This window comes from Varanus komodoensis, unplaced genomic scaffold (genome assembly GCF_004798865.1).
Source record: "Varanus komodoensis strain SLA01 unplaced genomic scaffold, ASM479886v1 scaffold7_3, whole genome shotgun sequence".
In the NCBI taxonomy this organism is placed as follows: Eukaryota; Metazoa; Chordata; class Lepidosauria; order Squamata; family Varanidae; genus Varanus; species Varanus komodoensis.
This window is the reverse complement of record NW_025336480.1, coordinates 14,448,835-14,464,436: the sequence shown is the minus strand read 5'-3', so window position 1 is coordinate 14,464,436 and position 15,602 is coordinate 14,448,835. Positions and strand designations below refer to the sequence as shown.

The 15,602-nt window shown below is 43.0% G+C and overlaps 1 protein-coding gene across 1 annotated transcript in view; it reads left to right on the top strand.

The window, feature by feature from the left end:
* COL23A1 (collagen type XXIII alpha 1 chain) overlaps positions 1-13,915 on the top strand; it is a 406,477-nt gene extending 392,562 nt beyond the window's left edge. The window contains exons 29-32 of the mRNA XM_044454607.1: positions 366-452; positions 6,405-6,467; positions 11,069-11,107; positions 13,862-13,915. Coding sequence (XP_044310542.1) covers positions 366-452; positions 6,405-6,467; positions 11,069-11,107; positions 13,862-13,915 — 243 coding nt within the window. The remainder of the gene's footprint in view (positions 1-365; positions 453-6,404; positions 6,468-11,068; positions 11,108-13,861) is intronic.
* Positions 13,916-15,602: the final 1,687 nt, after the last annotated feature.

Sequence of the window (15,602 nt, the reverse complement as noted above, 5' to 3'; positions counted from 1 at the left end):
TCCACAACCACACAGAGCATTCTACTTGAATTCAAGGAAGGTAACTACATTTCCAAGCCTGAAGGGTTTTTGCCCAGAGACACGTGCAGAGCCCCAACCCAGCATGTCTGAATGCCCTCACATATTCTCTTGAATGTCTGAACAGGGCTTGAAAAAGTTTTGTGTACATCCGCCTAGAATCTTTAGATGTGGAGTCAACAGGATCCATGCTTTGATGCAAATCCACAGAAAAGAGATCTTGTAGAAAAAGCTGACTCTAACAAAATGAAACTGGGTGGGGACTGAAGTTTGATGCTTAACAAGTGATAGTGTTCTCACTCAGATCTTTCAGGTAGAAGAGTTTCATATGTCTGTTGTGTCGACAGGGAGAAAGAGGACTGCCGGGCAGAAAAGGAGCAAAGGGGCAAAAAGGAGAACCAGGCCCCCCTGGATTGGACCAGCCTTGTCCAGTGGTATGGTTTGATACTGCAGAGAATACGCATCCCTTTTAACATATTTTCACTGGTTTTGACAACTGCAGCCAAAGTACAAAATTTCTGGAGGAAAGCTATTTTCAACTTAGAATCACACTTGAATGCTTAACAGCCTTTCTTTTGCGACACTAGAGAGTAATTTGATATCCATGTTTAAAGATAGAAGAAAACATAAGGAGAAAGCCACATCACATGTAAACTAGCTAACATAGAAGGGAAGCCACAGAAGTGAATATGACCACTCACTGACACCATTCAGATGATCAAACAACCTGTGATTTCTTCTTGGGTTAAAACTCTGGAATAGCCCAGAGTTCCAGGTTTGCGTGTTATCCAGAAACAGGGCATTCCTGAGTTCAGCAGAACAAAGCAGGTAAAAGCAGTCAGGAGACTGCACACTCACTTCCACACATACCAAGACAGCCCATAGTTTCAGTAAACAACTGTAGGTTGTTTAATAATCTGAACCAGGTAATTTAGTGTAACAATTCGAACTCGTATCAGAAAAGGATAACATATGAAAACAAGAAACAGTGGCCAGACACATGGTAGGCTCAGAGAGAGTTCATTCTTCTACCCTCTTGCTTAGAATAAAGTGAATAATTGTAGAAAGGGTGATAGGATCTGATAGGTGATCAAATATAAATCTGCCAAAAAGTTTAGAGGAGCTGGACAGTAAACTAATCCAATGCCATGTCTCCTCTTTCTTGTAAGAGATGTGTAAGGCTTATGGATCCATTATCTTATATTGTTTGCGAATTATATCTTATAGCTAACAAGCAACAGATACTGTGCTTGGGGCTTGTGGCAACAATACATAGGACAGTGAGCAATGTTAGAACTTGAAATGCAGGATGTAAAGAAGAAGCCAACATTTTGCGTAGTCTGTACTATGTTTCTACTGTAGAGGCACAAATTTGATAAGCCCAGTTTGTGACTTATGTATTATGATGAGCTACTTTTTCCTTGAGGTAGGCATAACCGGTGATGCTTCTTGTGAGTCGGTGACCAGTGCCAAATGACTAGCTCCATTTGGTTACTTAAAGTTCCAGTGAAGTTACTGGTAAAGACTTTGTTCTGTGTTATATAATCCTAGAATATTGCTTACCTTTGTCCTATTTGGAAAATATACAACAGGGAAGCATATTTAATGCACCTTTTTGATCCAGTCAGTTATGGATTTAGGCCATAATCCTATGCATGTTTAGAAATACATACATACAGTATATCACAGAAGTGAGTACACCCCTCACATTTTGTAAGTATTTTATTATATCTTTTCATGTGACAACCCTGAAGAAATGACACTTTGCTACAATGTAAAGTAGTGAGTATACTTTGTGAGTAGTGAGCTTGTATAACAGTGTAAGTGTGAGTAGTGAGCTTGTATAACAGTGTAAATTTGCTGTCCCCTCAAAATAACTCAACACACAGCCATCAATGTCTAAACCGCTGGCAACAAAAGTGAGTACACCCCTAAGTGAAATTGTCCAAATTGGGCATTATTAGCCATTTTCCCTCCCCGGTGTTATTTGACTTGTTAGTGTTACAAGGTCTCAGGTGTGAATGGGGAGCAGGTGTGTTAAATTTGGTGTCATCGCTCTCACTCTCTCATACTGGTCACTGGAAGTTCAACATAGCACCTCATGGCAAAGAACTCTGAGGATCTGAAAAAAAGAATTGTTGCTCTACATAAAGATGGCCTAGGCTATAAGAAGATTGCCAAGACCCTGAAACTGAGCTGCAGCACGGTGGCCAAGACCATACAGCGGTTTAACAGGACAGGTTCCACTCAGAACAGGCCTCGCCATGGTTGACCAAAGAAGTTGAGTGCACGTGCTCAGCGTCATATCCAGAGTCTGGCTTTGGGAAATAGACGTATGAGTGCTGCCAGCATTGCTGCAGAGGTTGAAGGGGTGGTGGGTCAGCCTGTCAGTGCTCAGACCATATGCCGCACACTGCATCAAATTGGTCTGCAGGGCTGTCATCCCAGAAGGAAGCCTCTTCTAAAAATGATGCACAAGAAAGCCCGCAAACAGTTTGCCGAAGACAAGCAGACTAAGGACATGGATTAGTGGAACCATGTCCTGTGGTCTGATGAGACCAAGATAAACTTATTTGGTTCAGATGGTGTCAAGCGTGTGTGGAGACAACCAAGTGAGGTGTACAAAGACAAGTGTGTCTTGCCTACAGTCAAGCATGGTGGTGGGAGTGTCATGGTCTGGGGCTGCATGAGTGCTGCCGGCACTGGGGAGCTACAGTTCATTGAGGGAACCGTGAATGCCAACATGTACTGTGACATACTGAAGCAGAGCATGATCCCCTCCCTTTGGAGACTGGGCCGCAGGGCAGTATTTCAACATGATAAGGACCCCAAACACACCTCCAAGACAACCACTGCCTTGCTAAAGAAGCCGAGGGTAAAGGTAATGGACTGGCCAAGCATGTCTCCAGACCTAAACCCTATCGAGCATCTGTGGGGCATCCTGAAACGGAAGGTGGAGGAGCGCAAGGTCTCTAACATCCACCAGTTCCGTGATGTCGTCATGGAGGAGTGGAAGAGGACTCCAGTGGCAACCTGTGAAGCTCTGGTGAACTCCATGCCCAAGAGGGTTAAGGCAGTGCTGGAAAATAATGGTGGCCACACAAAATATTGACACTTTGGGCCCAATTTGGACAGTTTCACTTAGGGGTGTACTCACTTTTGTTGCCAGCAGTTTAGACATTAATGGCTGTGTGTTATTTTGAGGGGACAGCAAATTTACACTGTTATACAAGCTGTCTACTCACTACTTTACATTGTAGCAAAGTGTCATTTCTTCAGGGTTGTCACATGAAAAGATATAATAAAATATTTACAAAATGTGAGGGGTGTACTCACTTCTGTGATATACTGTACATACATATATACTGCCTATACTTGCCAGCATGCCCTAGCCAAGAATTATGTCAGTTCTGCCTAAACTTGCGTAGGAGTGTGCCTTTAAATTATTTTTGCAGATACATTTCAAAAGCATAAGTCAAGCTATGTAACATTTCACAGATGCATTTTCAAAACATGCTTGCCTCACTTAATTTGGATTTCTAATTTTTTATCATCTTGAAAAACATGCATCTTATATTGTGGGGTTAGAATATTATTCCAAGGTGTCCCATCACAGTCTGAAAAGGGAAAGTTTGATCCAGAGAAGAACCCATGGAAATCATTAAATATACAATGACTAAGTCTTGATCCAGTCCAGAAAACACATTTTTTCTGATAAAAGTTTCATACATACTTTGTTGTCGTTTCAATTTACTTTGAAGGGGGAAGGGTTGTTTTCATGTCCCAGGTAAAAGAACAGAGTACACGATATTAATCAGGAATCATCAGTTCCTGTCAATTGTTCATTTTTATATTTATTCAGGGCTAGAAACTTGCTAAAATAAGTTACCAATTCAATGTTATAGGCCTCATAGAAGGAATGTGGACACAGAGATAGTAAGGCTTTCTTCACAGTAGGATTTCATAGGCACAACTTTGTTAAATTTTAGTACACTACTGCAGTGGTACTTTGACTCATGAATCCATTCCTGGACTCTGGTCATGAGCCAAGTTAAATTTTCCCATAAGGTTCAATGTAAATAAGGTTAATCTGTTCTGTAACTATTTTTTTTAATCAGAAAAATGGGAAGCAAAGTGACAAAGAACAACAAAGATCATGGCAATCTCCCCACCCTGAGCATGAGCACGGCCATCTCCCTGCCCCCCCAGCATGACTGCAATCACACCCATCATCCCTGCACGTGCCGGGGGGGACGGGCATGATTGTGCTGGGGGGGCGAGATGTTCGAGATCGTGGTTGCGCTTGTGCAGGAAAGATGGGCGCGATCTCAGCCATCTCCCCCCACCACCCCCAGCATGATCGCAGCCATCTCCCCACTCGGGGGGGTGGGGAGATGCTGCGATCACAGTCGCCACCCAATGTGGAGTTCGGTGACCTGAGTCAAAATTTTTATGAAATTTTTGTTCGCGGCCTAATTTGGTCGTGAACTGAAGCGTTTGTGAGCCGAGGTACCACTGTATATTGCTAAAATAGATGGTAAAGTCTGGTAAAGTCTGAAGCCTTTTTATTCTTTATGACTGATGGTGCACATGCAACCTAGCATCCCTTTCTGTGTTGATACAGCAAGGCAGTATTTTGACAGTAGGAGTACACCATTGTCATGGTACTTTGATAGACCTGTAAAACTACTAGTGATTTATTTTAAGTTGGCTAAAAAACAAAAATTCATCTTCGATTACTCTCGAATCCTAGCTCAACAATACTAATCCGACATTAATGAGAGTGACCCTCTCAACTGGTTGTAATTTCAAATATTTGGATTCACAATGGCATCTGGTGTACCGTGATTGCATGTTTGACAGTGAGAAGGATTAAAGGGGCTCGACACATGAATGCAGTTTTTTGCAAGGAGACAGCAATGCATGCAGAGGGCAGGAAGCAGACCAAGTGAAGGTCCAGACTGAACCCCGTTTGGTGGAATGACTGGTACAGGGCCATGACACCATGCAGATGCAGTTGCACATCTTTGCCCCATTGTCAAACCCACTGTCTGGTCTGTGCTCACAGAGACACGGTCTAGATGCAGCCAGAACTTCAGAGAGTCGAGTGTCCCATCAGCTCTAGCATAATGTTCTGCTGAGGCTCTTCTGAACTAGCTGGGTGGCACTGCAGAACCTACACAGCAAAAAAGAGGACATCAAATGAAAGGGAGCCTTACTGTTAATCAGGCCTGTGCAACTTGTGACTCACCAAACAAAACAGCCCACCAGCCCCAAGTGATGGTCCACTAAGGACTAATTAAACTTTATCCTTTGGGGCACTGCTTGCTTGCCTGATGTCAGCAAAAATAGGAGGAGCAGTTGTCAAAACATTTGGCAATGCCAACATTTGGCTGGCAGGCTGCTTTTGTGCTGGTGTGTCACAAGTTAGGCAGAACTGCTTTATATTCGCTGATATTTAACAGATGGATAGAAACATCACACAGACCATCCTGAAAGCTGTTTTAAGTCTTCATCATCTGAGACACAGGAGAATTTTTTTTTTTTTTGCTCGTCTTCATTGTTGTTGTTTGAGAAAAAGTGAGTCTCTGTTCATTTCCCCACACTATGTTCACCAGGTCCTTGCTAGAAAGGTGAAGCGTGTTTAACAACATCACAGGATGTGTGATTTAATCTGGCAGTATAAGCAACCTGACTTTTAACACAGAAGGTAGCTCTCCAGATGATTTGGACTTCAGTACCCAGAAGTTCTTATCAGTATGGCTAATGGTCAGGAATGCTTGAAGTTGACATCTAAAACATCAGGAATCTACTCTCTGTCCAATCCTTTAGCCAGCAGGTTGGACCCAGCTTCACCACTGCATCCTTGGAATAGCACTGCCACATCCGTTCCTCCCCTCTGTAGCCTCCAATGCCAGAGCTTTGTCAGGTGCACAGGGAGGTGAACAAAGGGTGTGGAAGATCCATTCCATCAGCAGTGGCTATTCCACAGGTACAACTTATGATGTTCTGATATATCAAAGAACAGCCAGTTGATGAGAGGAGGAGGAACAAATGTGCTTTTAGTTTTATTTATTTCAGGTTCTTATATATATATATATCCTGCCTTTTTGTCTCTTGCAAAGAACCCAAGGTGGCTTATATAGTCTTCCTCCTATCTATGAAGCCCTGTGAAGCAGATCAGGCTGAGAGTACCCACCAGTGGGGGGTAGGGGTGGGGTTGGAACCCAGATCTCCCGAGTCCCAGCCCAGCATTCTGACCACTATTCTACAGTGACACAAAACATTCCTGAATCTGTAAGGTTTGAGTAGATTTCTTTCTATTCCTTCTTTTTCATTTCTTTCCTATTAACTTTTCTCTGTATGTCTCCATTTTCAATTAACAGTTCATTTTTAAAGGGGAGCCGGGTTTACCAGAGATGGACGGTGTGAATATGCTCTGCCCTTTGGTATAGTATCTCCCTCTTTCTCTTTCCTCTTGCATGGCTTCTTCCACTTAGCCTTTCTCTGCGTTCTTGCTCATCTTTTTGCTCCGGAACTGCAAATCCCTTTCTCAATGATACAAACGATGGCACATATACTTTTATTTAAAGTTGTGGATGGTGGGAGCATACACAATGATGAAAAGGCTTTTTTGTGTCAGAATGTGATTATCAGGTACCTGCAAAAACCCAGCACTATAGAGAAGTGCAGGTCTTAGGCAACATTCGCAGGCTAGTATGAGCTGTAGTCCATTCCAGGCAGATGGGTGCCAAGTAGCAGAAGGGTGTGTGTGGCATCATTTGAGACACTGTGGAGAGCCATCTCACTGTTAATACTGATGGGAATGGGGCAGAAACCATAGCTCAGTGATAGAGTACATGATGTCTGGAGAGCTGTACAGCTTGTTCCCTGGTATCTCCAGTTAAAAATGTCTTAAGTAGCAGGTGCTGGGGAGGACAGAATTTTGGCTTAAAGCCACTCAGAACCTACAGTGGCAGGTTAGACGGCCCAATCGTCAGAGCACAATTTTATGGGTTCTCATAGGATCTGGGTGCCAGCGCTCTCTCAGGTTCTTGCATTTGGACCATGCAGGGCTCCATGCCACTGTCACGGTTTTGCCAGGGAGGAGCAACTGCTTGCCAGCTGGAGCCCAGGAAGGCAAACAGTGTAGTACACTGATGTATGTTTTTAGATGTTCAGTCGCATACAAATGTTTTTCACGTAAGATGGTTTTTTCCTCTTGGTATTGGTGTTCCCTGAACAACTTAGTCCTGCACTGCTCCTTCCCTGCCTGTGCTGTGGCCCTGAAAGGAATGCTTGATTAGACTGGCTTTGTGTGATTTTTGCATGGCCAGCTGAAGTGTGGCCATAATGGCAAGTTGAGACAAAAGAACAAGCAGTAATAGAGGATATGGTAGAAATTTTGAAGCACCACATGGGGATCTATTACCAGTCTTTGGGCTGTCTCGAACTAGATCTGATGTTTTCATATTTTCTTCCTTGAGAGGAAAATTTCTGCATCATCTGTTGGGGGATTCCACCATATCTTTCAAGAAATACCACTGAAGATAGTTCTAGTGGGTGTGCCAAGATGGACAATCTGGGAATTAACTACACATTACATGTTAACTGATGGAACGGTACACTAGTGGCTTATTTTTTAAAAAAATGCTGCATGAGGGAGAGGATTTAGAGTGGGGTATGAAGGAGGCACTTTGCCTGTTTGCCTCCTACTATTTCCCTCATTGTCCCTAACCAGATTTTAAATGCACATGAGAATTTCACATATTCGTTTCAAACATATTAGTTAAAAACATATATTTGAAACCTCATGGTGAAAAAAGCTGCTGTAGGACAAGAGCAATTTAAAGTAAGGAAAAGATTAAGCATCCTCTCCATTCGCAACTCTAAATTCCATGTTTGGCTTTACTTTGGGTATGCTACTTCTTTATTTAATATTACACACAGTAGTGTGTTTTCTCTTAAGATGTTGATTTCACCTGTTGAGTCTCACACTCTCCCTTTAAGAAAAAAATGCATATCCTGGTCTTCTGATTGTAGGAGAATTAAAGTTGCAGTAGTTAAAATACACAAAGCATCTAATGGCAAGCATGATTTGGTAGGTTCAGCTTTTACAAAGCAGCAAAATATCATCAGAGCAAAAGGCTATGCGAGTATTCAAACTTGCCTTCTCAGCCCTGCCCTCTGGCTTCCTCCACCTTGCAGCAGTAGCTGGCCACCTGCTCTGCCATGGCCTTTCCGGCTGCCAATAGCAAGTGAAATGCAGGGGGCAGGCAGCTGAATGCTTAGGTGGAAACAGAAAACTATACTGTCACATTGTATAATCAGGTTGTTTTGGTTTTAATTTAACTGTATTTTCCTGGATGCCATGAGTTGTGAAACACAGCTTCCTTGTACATACTGGTTGAGTGGTTTTAGAATGAAAAAAGGCAACTCTAGATATTCATGTGTCTACTTCCACAACCCCCTTCTCATTTCACATATCAAAGGGGCCCTTCTCTGTCTTATAACATCTGTATGACCACAGATATGCATGCACAGTCACCTTAGTTAATCCCTTACACAGGGGTACTCTGGCATGATGATACATTTTTTTCACCAAGAAAATTTAAAAAATGCCCTAATAAGGAAGGGCATGATCCCCCGTTTCATAGCTGCAATCTGGAGAAATACTGGGTTTGCTCAACATGACAATCCATCATGAGTGGCAAGCCAAGAGGAGTTGTCATGTTGTGTGAAGCCACCTCATTCCCACAGGGTGGCTTTTCATGTACAAGAAGACATTTCAACTTGTTCTCTGGGTTGTTGGACCCATGATGAATTGTCAAGTCATCCAAACTTGGATGAATGGATGTTGCGGAAAGTGGCTAGCAGCAAAATGGCCAAAACCTTTTACTGCATTTGCCAAGCTAGTCACAGTCACCACCAGAGAGCTGCTCCAGTGCCCACCACCAGTGCCAGCCATCTGCCAACAACCCAGTGGCATGGTAGAATGATTATCGCTGGGTTGGAGCCTCCCACTGACTGCAAGCCCTTTTACACTCACTGTGGCTCTTCCCCCCTTCTGTGGGGGGAGATCATGTTTGCCATCTCTGATTTTACTTCTAATGAGAACCCCTTCAAGTGCCCAAGTGCCTGGGCAATGTGCCATGGAGGGTACACTATCAAAATGCAACACCATGAACATTAACCTAGGAAAGCTGCAAAGACCTGTATTTGTTGGGTGTCAAAGGAGCAAGTGCATCAAAAGCATGGTGTGGGGACAGTATCTTACCCTGTCCAGGCCATTTTCAGTGCTTCTGAAACCTTCCCTTTCCTTTTATTTCTCTCTGGTCCTTCACAAGTGTGTGTAAATTGGCCTTTAAGTAGCATTTATGTAAATCTTACCAATTTTCATTATGTTGCCTACTCCACTTCAAAGCTCATTTGACAGCTGAACATACAAGGAAACAGACCAGGCAAGACTACACTTATCAGACCGCTGTACTTGCACACTTGCATCAGACCAAAGACAGATTTTTTTTTAATGACTCCATTCGGACATTGGTGGAAGGGCAGTCACTGGCAGGATGTGAAGAGCAAGCAGCACAGGCTTTTACTGCTCTTGCCATGTGGCTCTGTAGCCAATTCGAGCAAGCCACAATAATCAGTTCTGGGTTTGGACAACAGGACAACCTGCCATGGCACAAATAACTCCCTGTGAGAAGGATGGCAGTTTTGGACAATCGTTCTCATGAACTTCTGGCTGCATCCAAGACAATTCAGTATCCAAATGTGAAACTAATTACAGTGAGATTGGGGAGGATGGGATAAGGCAAGACTCTGAGATACACGAAGAGAAGGAGGTGATTATCTCAAGGCCAGAGCCAGGAAGTTCCCGGCAAATGTCAGGATGTACAGCCAGTGGGAGGAGTCCTGAGGATGAGGAATTCTCGGACACAGACCAGCCCCCCTGCTCTTGACCCCATGGTGGGGTGTCAGCAGAGGTGGGATGCCCAACTGAATGTACAGTGTGCAGGGGAAGGAGTTCTCACCTTCAGAAAGCCCCTCCCAAGAGGATGGAGCCCAGGCATGTTCATAAGGAGAGTTCCTGGAGGTAAACACTAGATTGGATTAAACAAACTGCTCTGTGCATGTTCAGAGATCTGTTCTGAGTAATATGCACTTGGGAGCCATAAAGTAAGTTTTGCAAAGAAAATGGTCTGCAGCTTTTGACGCCTCGAAGGACGAACCTTGGCTCACAATGGTATGGGTTTGTGAAAAAATATACCAGCCCTACAGAAACTCTCCAGGCCCAGACAACATGACACCTCCCCGCACAGCTGGCCCCCATGTTGGGTTGTCGTGTAATGCAAATCCGGTCAGGGAGTTAAGCTCAACAACATTATCTTGAAGCCTGCCTATTTTTGGTGTAAATGTTTATCAAAATTGAGTGTGTGTTGTGTAGCAGTTCCTCCACTATCTTGGTGAAACTCGTAATATTTGCCCCATGAAATTCGTTACAGCATAAACCAAAACATTTCAAGTTAAGCAGGTAAGTGTACTATAATCAGGAAAGCTGTTTATTAAAAGTGGCTTTTGGTATTTTCTGGTAGTTACCTGCAGTGCTTTTTTTGTAAAAAAAAAAAAAAAAAAAAGTGCCAGAACTCACGTCCCGCCGGCAGTAAGCACACACACCAATCCCAAGCCGAGCAAGCAGTGGAGCAGCCAGTGTCCCCAGCAGCTACCTCTCACTATCAGATAGCAGACACAATAGCAGCCTGCAGGCACTATGTTAATGATGTTTGCCACTGATCTGCTACTCCATTCAAAATCCATTGAAAAAAGGGTGCTGGAACGCCGTTCGCCGTTCATTCGTTTTATGACAAAAAAAGCCCTGATTATCTGTCTTGTGAAGTTTATTCAGAGAATGTGATTTTTTTCCTAAGTACTTGGTTTGTGCATGAATATTTTTCCCATTAACTGGTGTCATATTTGTAGGTCATAGATTTATCTTATATCCTTAAGCACTGTCTGAAAATACAAAAATGTTCATTACTTTTTGCAGGGACCAGATGGATTACCAGTACCAGGATGTTGGCACAAGGTATTGTAGACTAACTGGGATTTTCTTTTATGACTGAACATAGAATGTTCTTTAGCAAAAGAAATAACATAGAACCAATACATTCTAAAGGTATTTTATAAAAAGAAAAATTAATTGAGGAAATCTAGATCTCTGTGATGAAACCTTCCTATGTACTGCAACCATCGGAGAGAGACTGGACCAAAGAGGAAAGAAACAGTCACAATCTACAATGTTAAATAAATGGCTGCTGATTGACATTTTCTCTCAGATTTGAAATGTTTCTATTTTAATTTATTAAATTTCTGAGGACAAACTGTATTATGACAAAATAAATTGTTGTCCCTCGAAATCCAGTATTCTACTTTTAAATTATAATTAGAAATAATATTGTCGAGAAACTAATGCAGTAAAGTTCCTCATACTTGGTTTTATGTATAGCAAAGAAATCTAGATTTACTTCAACTTTATGCTGACTTTGCATCTTGCTTTTAAGTAACCTTCATGCTATGTTTTACTATGATGTTTTCAAAATGTTTCCAGCTGAGCATAATGGTGGCAAACACACATTTTTGAATGCAGCATGTGGAGGAGGAGTTGAATTCTTCCCTCAATATGTAACCCCCTTTCCTTAATTAGCCAGGTTTTGAGACTAAAGCTATATTAATGTTTGCTTCCCAACTATCTCCACCCACAAAAATATTGCATGCCACTTGTTTCTCAAGGCTTTTTACAGCCATTGTGTTTCCCTTCTGTACTGCTCCCTTTAAAAAAAAAAGGACCAAGGATTTTCTTCTGCACATTTTCTCACCTGATCAATTATCATATTATGTGGTCATGTCACACAGATTTGGCTCCATGATGATGTGACACAAGAAAAATGAAGCCTTCTCAGTGTTTCACTCTGAATCAGGAAAGAGAAAGTCAGGTTGCATACCTATTACTGTTGTTCTTCCAGTAGCCATCTGTACATTCACACATAAGGGCTCTGCAAGGAACCTGTTGTTGGGAAGATTCTACAGCTAAGTGTTAGTTTGGGCAGGAGCCCCTCCCTTTCCTGCTCCTTGCATCCATGGGAGGGGCTCCCACCCATTCCCACAGTTCCATTGAGACTGCCTAGAGATCCCGGAGAAGAGACTGAGGGAAGAGTGTTGTACCACACTGGTCCCGCCCCGTGCCCCCCACAAAGGGGTGGGTGGGTAGCTCTCCTCAGTTTGACACCCAGCAGGCCAGTTGGTGGGATGTGTGAATGCACAGGTGGCCACTTAAAGAATGGCAATTAGAGGTAAGCAACCATGGTCTCTGTGCATCACACACGTGGGTGATTAGCAAGTTTACCTTGGAGAGGATGATGGGATGGTGTCACTGAAGAGTCACGGGGAGGACTGCTCTGCCAAAGGGGCAGTCTGCCCCACCTGGACATTTAGCCTGTAGGGCTTGACACATTTTGAAGGTGTGGACCATGGGTCCTCAAACCAAGGCCTGCGGGCCAGATTCGGCCCACCATGCCCTTTTAACCGGCCCACTCCACAGGTTTTCCACTCGCTGGGCATGTGCAGCTTGCTCACGTAGAGGTTGTTTTGGAAATGCTTGGAGAAAATGATCTCCTCCTGAGCAAGTCGGCACGTACTCACACCCGGTGGCAGCTTGCTTGCGGGGAGATCATTTTGGACTCGCTCGGAAACAATCTTGTGAACAAGCCGGCGCCTCACCCCCCCCGCCCCCCATCTCCGCCTTGCCTTGCGTGTGTGCACATGCGCACATGCCCCACCCCCACACTGACCGGCGCCTCCCTGCCAGCACCACCTTGGCGGCCCACGGCCACCGCTGGCACCTGTCAACTGGCCCCCTGTTCAAAAAGTTTGAGGACCCCTGGCGTGGACCACGTAGCTGTTCTGCAAATGTTCTGCAAAGAAATCCATGCAACATATGACAAGAAAGCTTCAATTAAAAGTCAACCATGGATGTTTTCAGATGGATAGTTCCAAGTGTTACCAGTCCAAACATACTGTGTAAATATTCCATCTTTCTCCCCTTAATAGATTTTCTGTAGTAAGCAAAAAGATGGAAGCAGCGGATGGAAAACACAGGATGGTTCCAAATGGAACATCCAGGCTCCTTAAAATCCTGTGTTGTAGGCAAAGCCTCATTGGGAAAGACTGCTGGTCACCAGATTATAGAAACTGTTAAAATATAATATGCGCAGGATCTAAAAGCAGAGACTTGCTTTTATTTTTCACAGTTGTTTAATGCCTTTGTTATGGCCAACCAAAATTACATAGAAATTTCCAGGGTGGTTCCAGTAGCTAGCATAAGAACAAAGTGCCATTGTGTGTCTATGGATGAGAGTGAGACGCATGCTTTGCTTGTGACTTAAAACCTCTTTGTGTTCTTTTTCAGTGATCCTACAAGCATGGACTGTGTAAATAATAGTGTGATATATTTTGATCTTTTCTAATTTTTATACAAAAAGAGAAAAAAATCACAAAAGCATTGTCTTCAACAGTAATATATTGATCTTTTTATACTGGATACTGTCATGTATGGATCTTTTAGATAAAAAACATTCCCAAGACCTATAGGACAAACATAACATCAGGAGTGTATAACTGGATACGCTGAATTAGTTGGGAATGGATGATACTCGCTGCTAATGCTATTGTGTGAAATGGATTAACAGCACTGAGAAAAATTGCGTAGTGTGCCTTATTGCATGGAGAAAGAACTTTCTCATCTAAACTTTGGTTTTCTGCTCTGCAATTCTGTTACTCATAGTCACAGATGCAAACGGGAGAGAAAACGAAAAAGAAAAAAAAGATGCAGCCCTAGGAATGAGACAAACTGTGGCTATGGATGAATGTAGGAGGAACTTCCAAACTGAAAAGATAACACAAGTGTAACCACACATGCTGCTACTTGCCTCTGCTTTGAAGAAAACAGTTACACACTGGGTCATTGCAATCAACCCTTCCATCTATGGCTGCTGCTCCTCATAGAGAAAATTATTTCTGAAAGAACCCCTGCTTAGCATTCTGCGATCCATTACTAAAGTTTGAAAGATATTCTTGCCAAACTTCCTTTATTACTGCAGAATTGGAAACTTGGAGCAACTCAGCCACCGCACCAGTTTAAAAGAAAAAGAACTCAGTTAAATATTCATCTCAGTTCACAGATTTGGAGCATAACGCAAATTCTGCTTTACACCTGTTCTGTAGGATCTGGCCATGAGTACCACTCAGATTTTGCAAACTTAGAAGGTATTCCTGCATGAAGTGCAGTAGCTATTTCCTGGATAAATAGGATTTGCTGTATCAGTGCTGACAAGTTGGATTTTTTGTTTTGCTTTTTTAACCTTGTCCCTGCACTTCTATAGACACAACCAACTGCATAGCTTGGGTTTTAAGATTTCACTTTCCCAAATAAAACTTCTTTGTGATTAGATATTCAGGCATTTAAGAATAACATCAGTGAGTTGATCATGGAAACAGCTATTTTGGCTTTGGTTCGCCAAACTGCAGGTTACTAGGGAAAGCTCCGCACTCTGTGCAACACCTGCATTTGTCACAGGTACACTTGTTTTACATCGGTGCTTCTTGAAAAAAGCAAAGTATGAACAAAGTATGAACCTTTCCTAAATGAACCCAGGAGTTTTTCTTTGCAAATGCTATATAAAACACAGAGCTACTCCAGCAGTTCTTCCTAATAGATTGCGGCTATGAGGACAAGTAAGAGGAGAAAATGCCACTAGTGAGGAGAACATTGTCCCATATACAAGCCACATGGATCAATACTAGAATTGAGTTAGTGTTTACCAATATCAGTAATGTAAAGGTATTGATGCATACCCTATATTAAACCTGTTCAGCACCAAGTGATTTCATTTCAAATGGCATTGCCTGAAATGCCCATCAATTTATGCAACAGCATAATCGTCTATAACCCCAGAAGTCTGCAGCATACCCTCCGGCGAACACCTGATTGGGCCCACCTGATTTTATTCCGTAGCGGGAGCAACATCTGGAGAGAGTTCCACACAGAACACTCCCACTGGTGGGAGGGAGGTACTGCAAGGTTTGCTGATTCTCTTCTCCCACAGTTTCCAACAGCACCACCCCAAATGTTCTGAAGGGGCTCCCAACCTTCAGGAGCAGAAAGAGGGAGACTCTAGTTGGAGGAGAGACTCAGTTAAGTTTGCCTTTCTTCCTTTCACCAGTAGTTTTCCCTGCTGAATCTGAAGTCTCCTGGGGATGGAAGGGGGGCCCTCCATCTAAGGTAGGCTTAATGCTTGATCCATCCGAATAACTGCACTGTCTTCCAAGTCCACATTTTGGTTATTCAATATTTTATTTAAAAATGCTGAGGAGCCACACTTTTAAATGGTGTTTGGTTCTCAAGGCCAGGTTTACCAATAATTCCATGAGGTCTACATTGAATAGAAAAAGGTTTTCGGAAATGGTATTCTAGCACTGGATAGAAAGATGTATGAACAGGGATTGTTGAGCCTGCAGAGAGATTT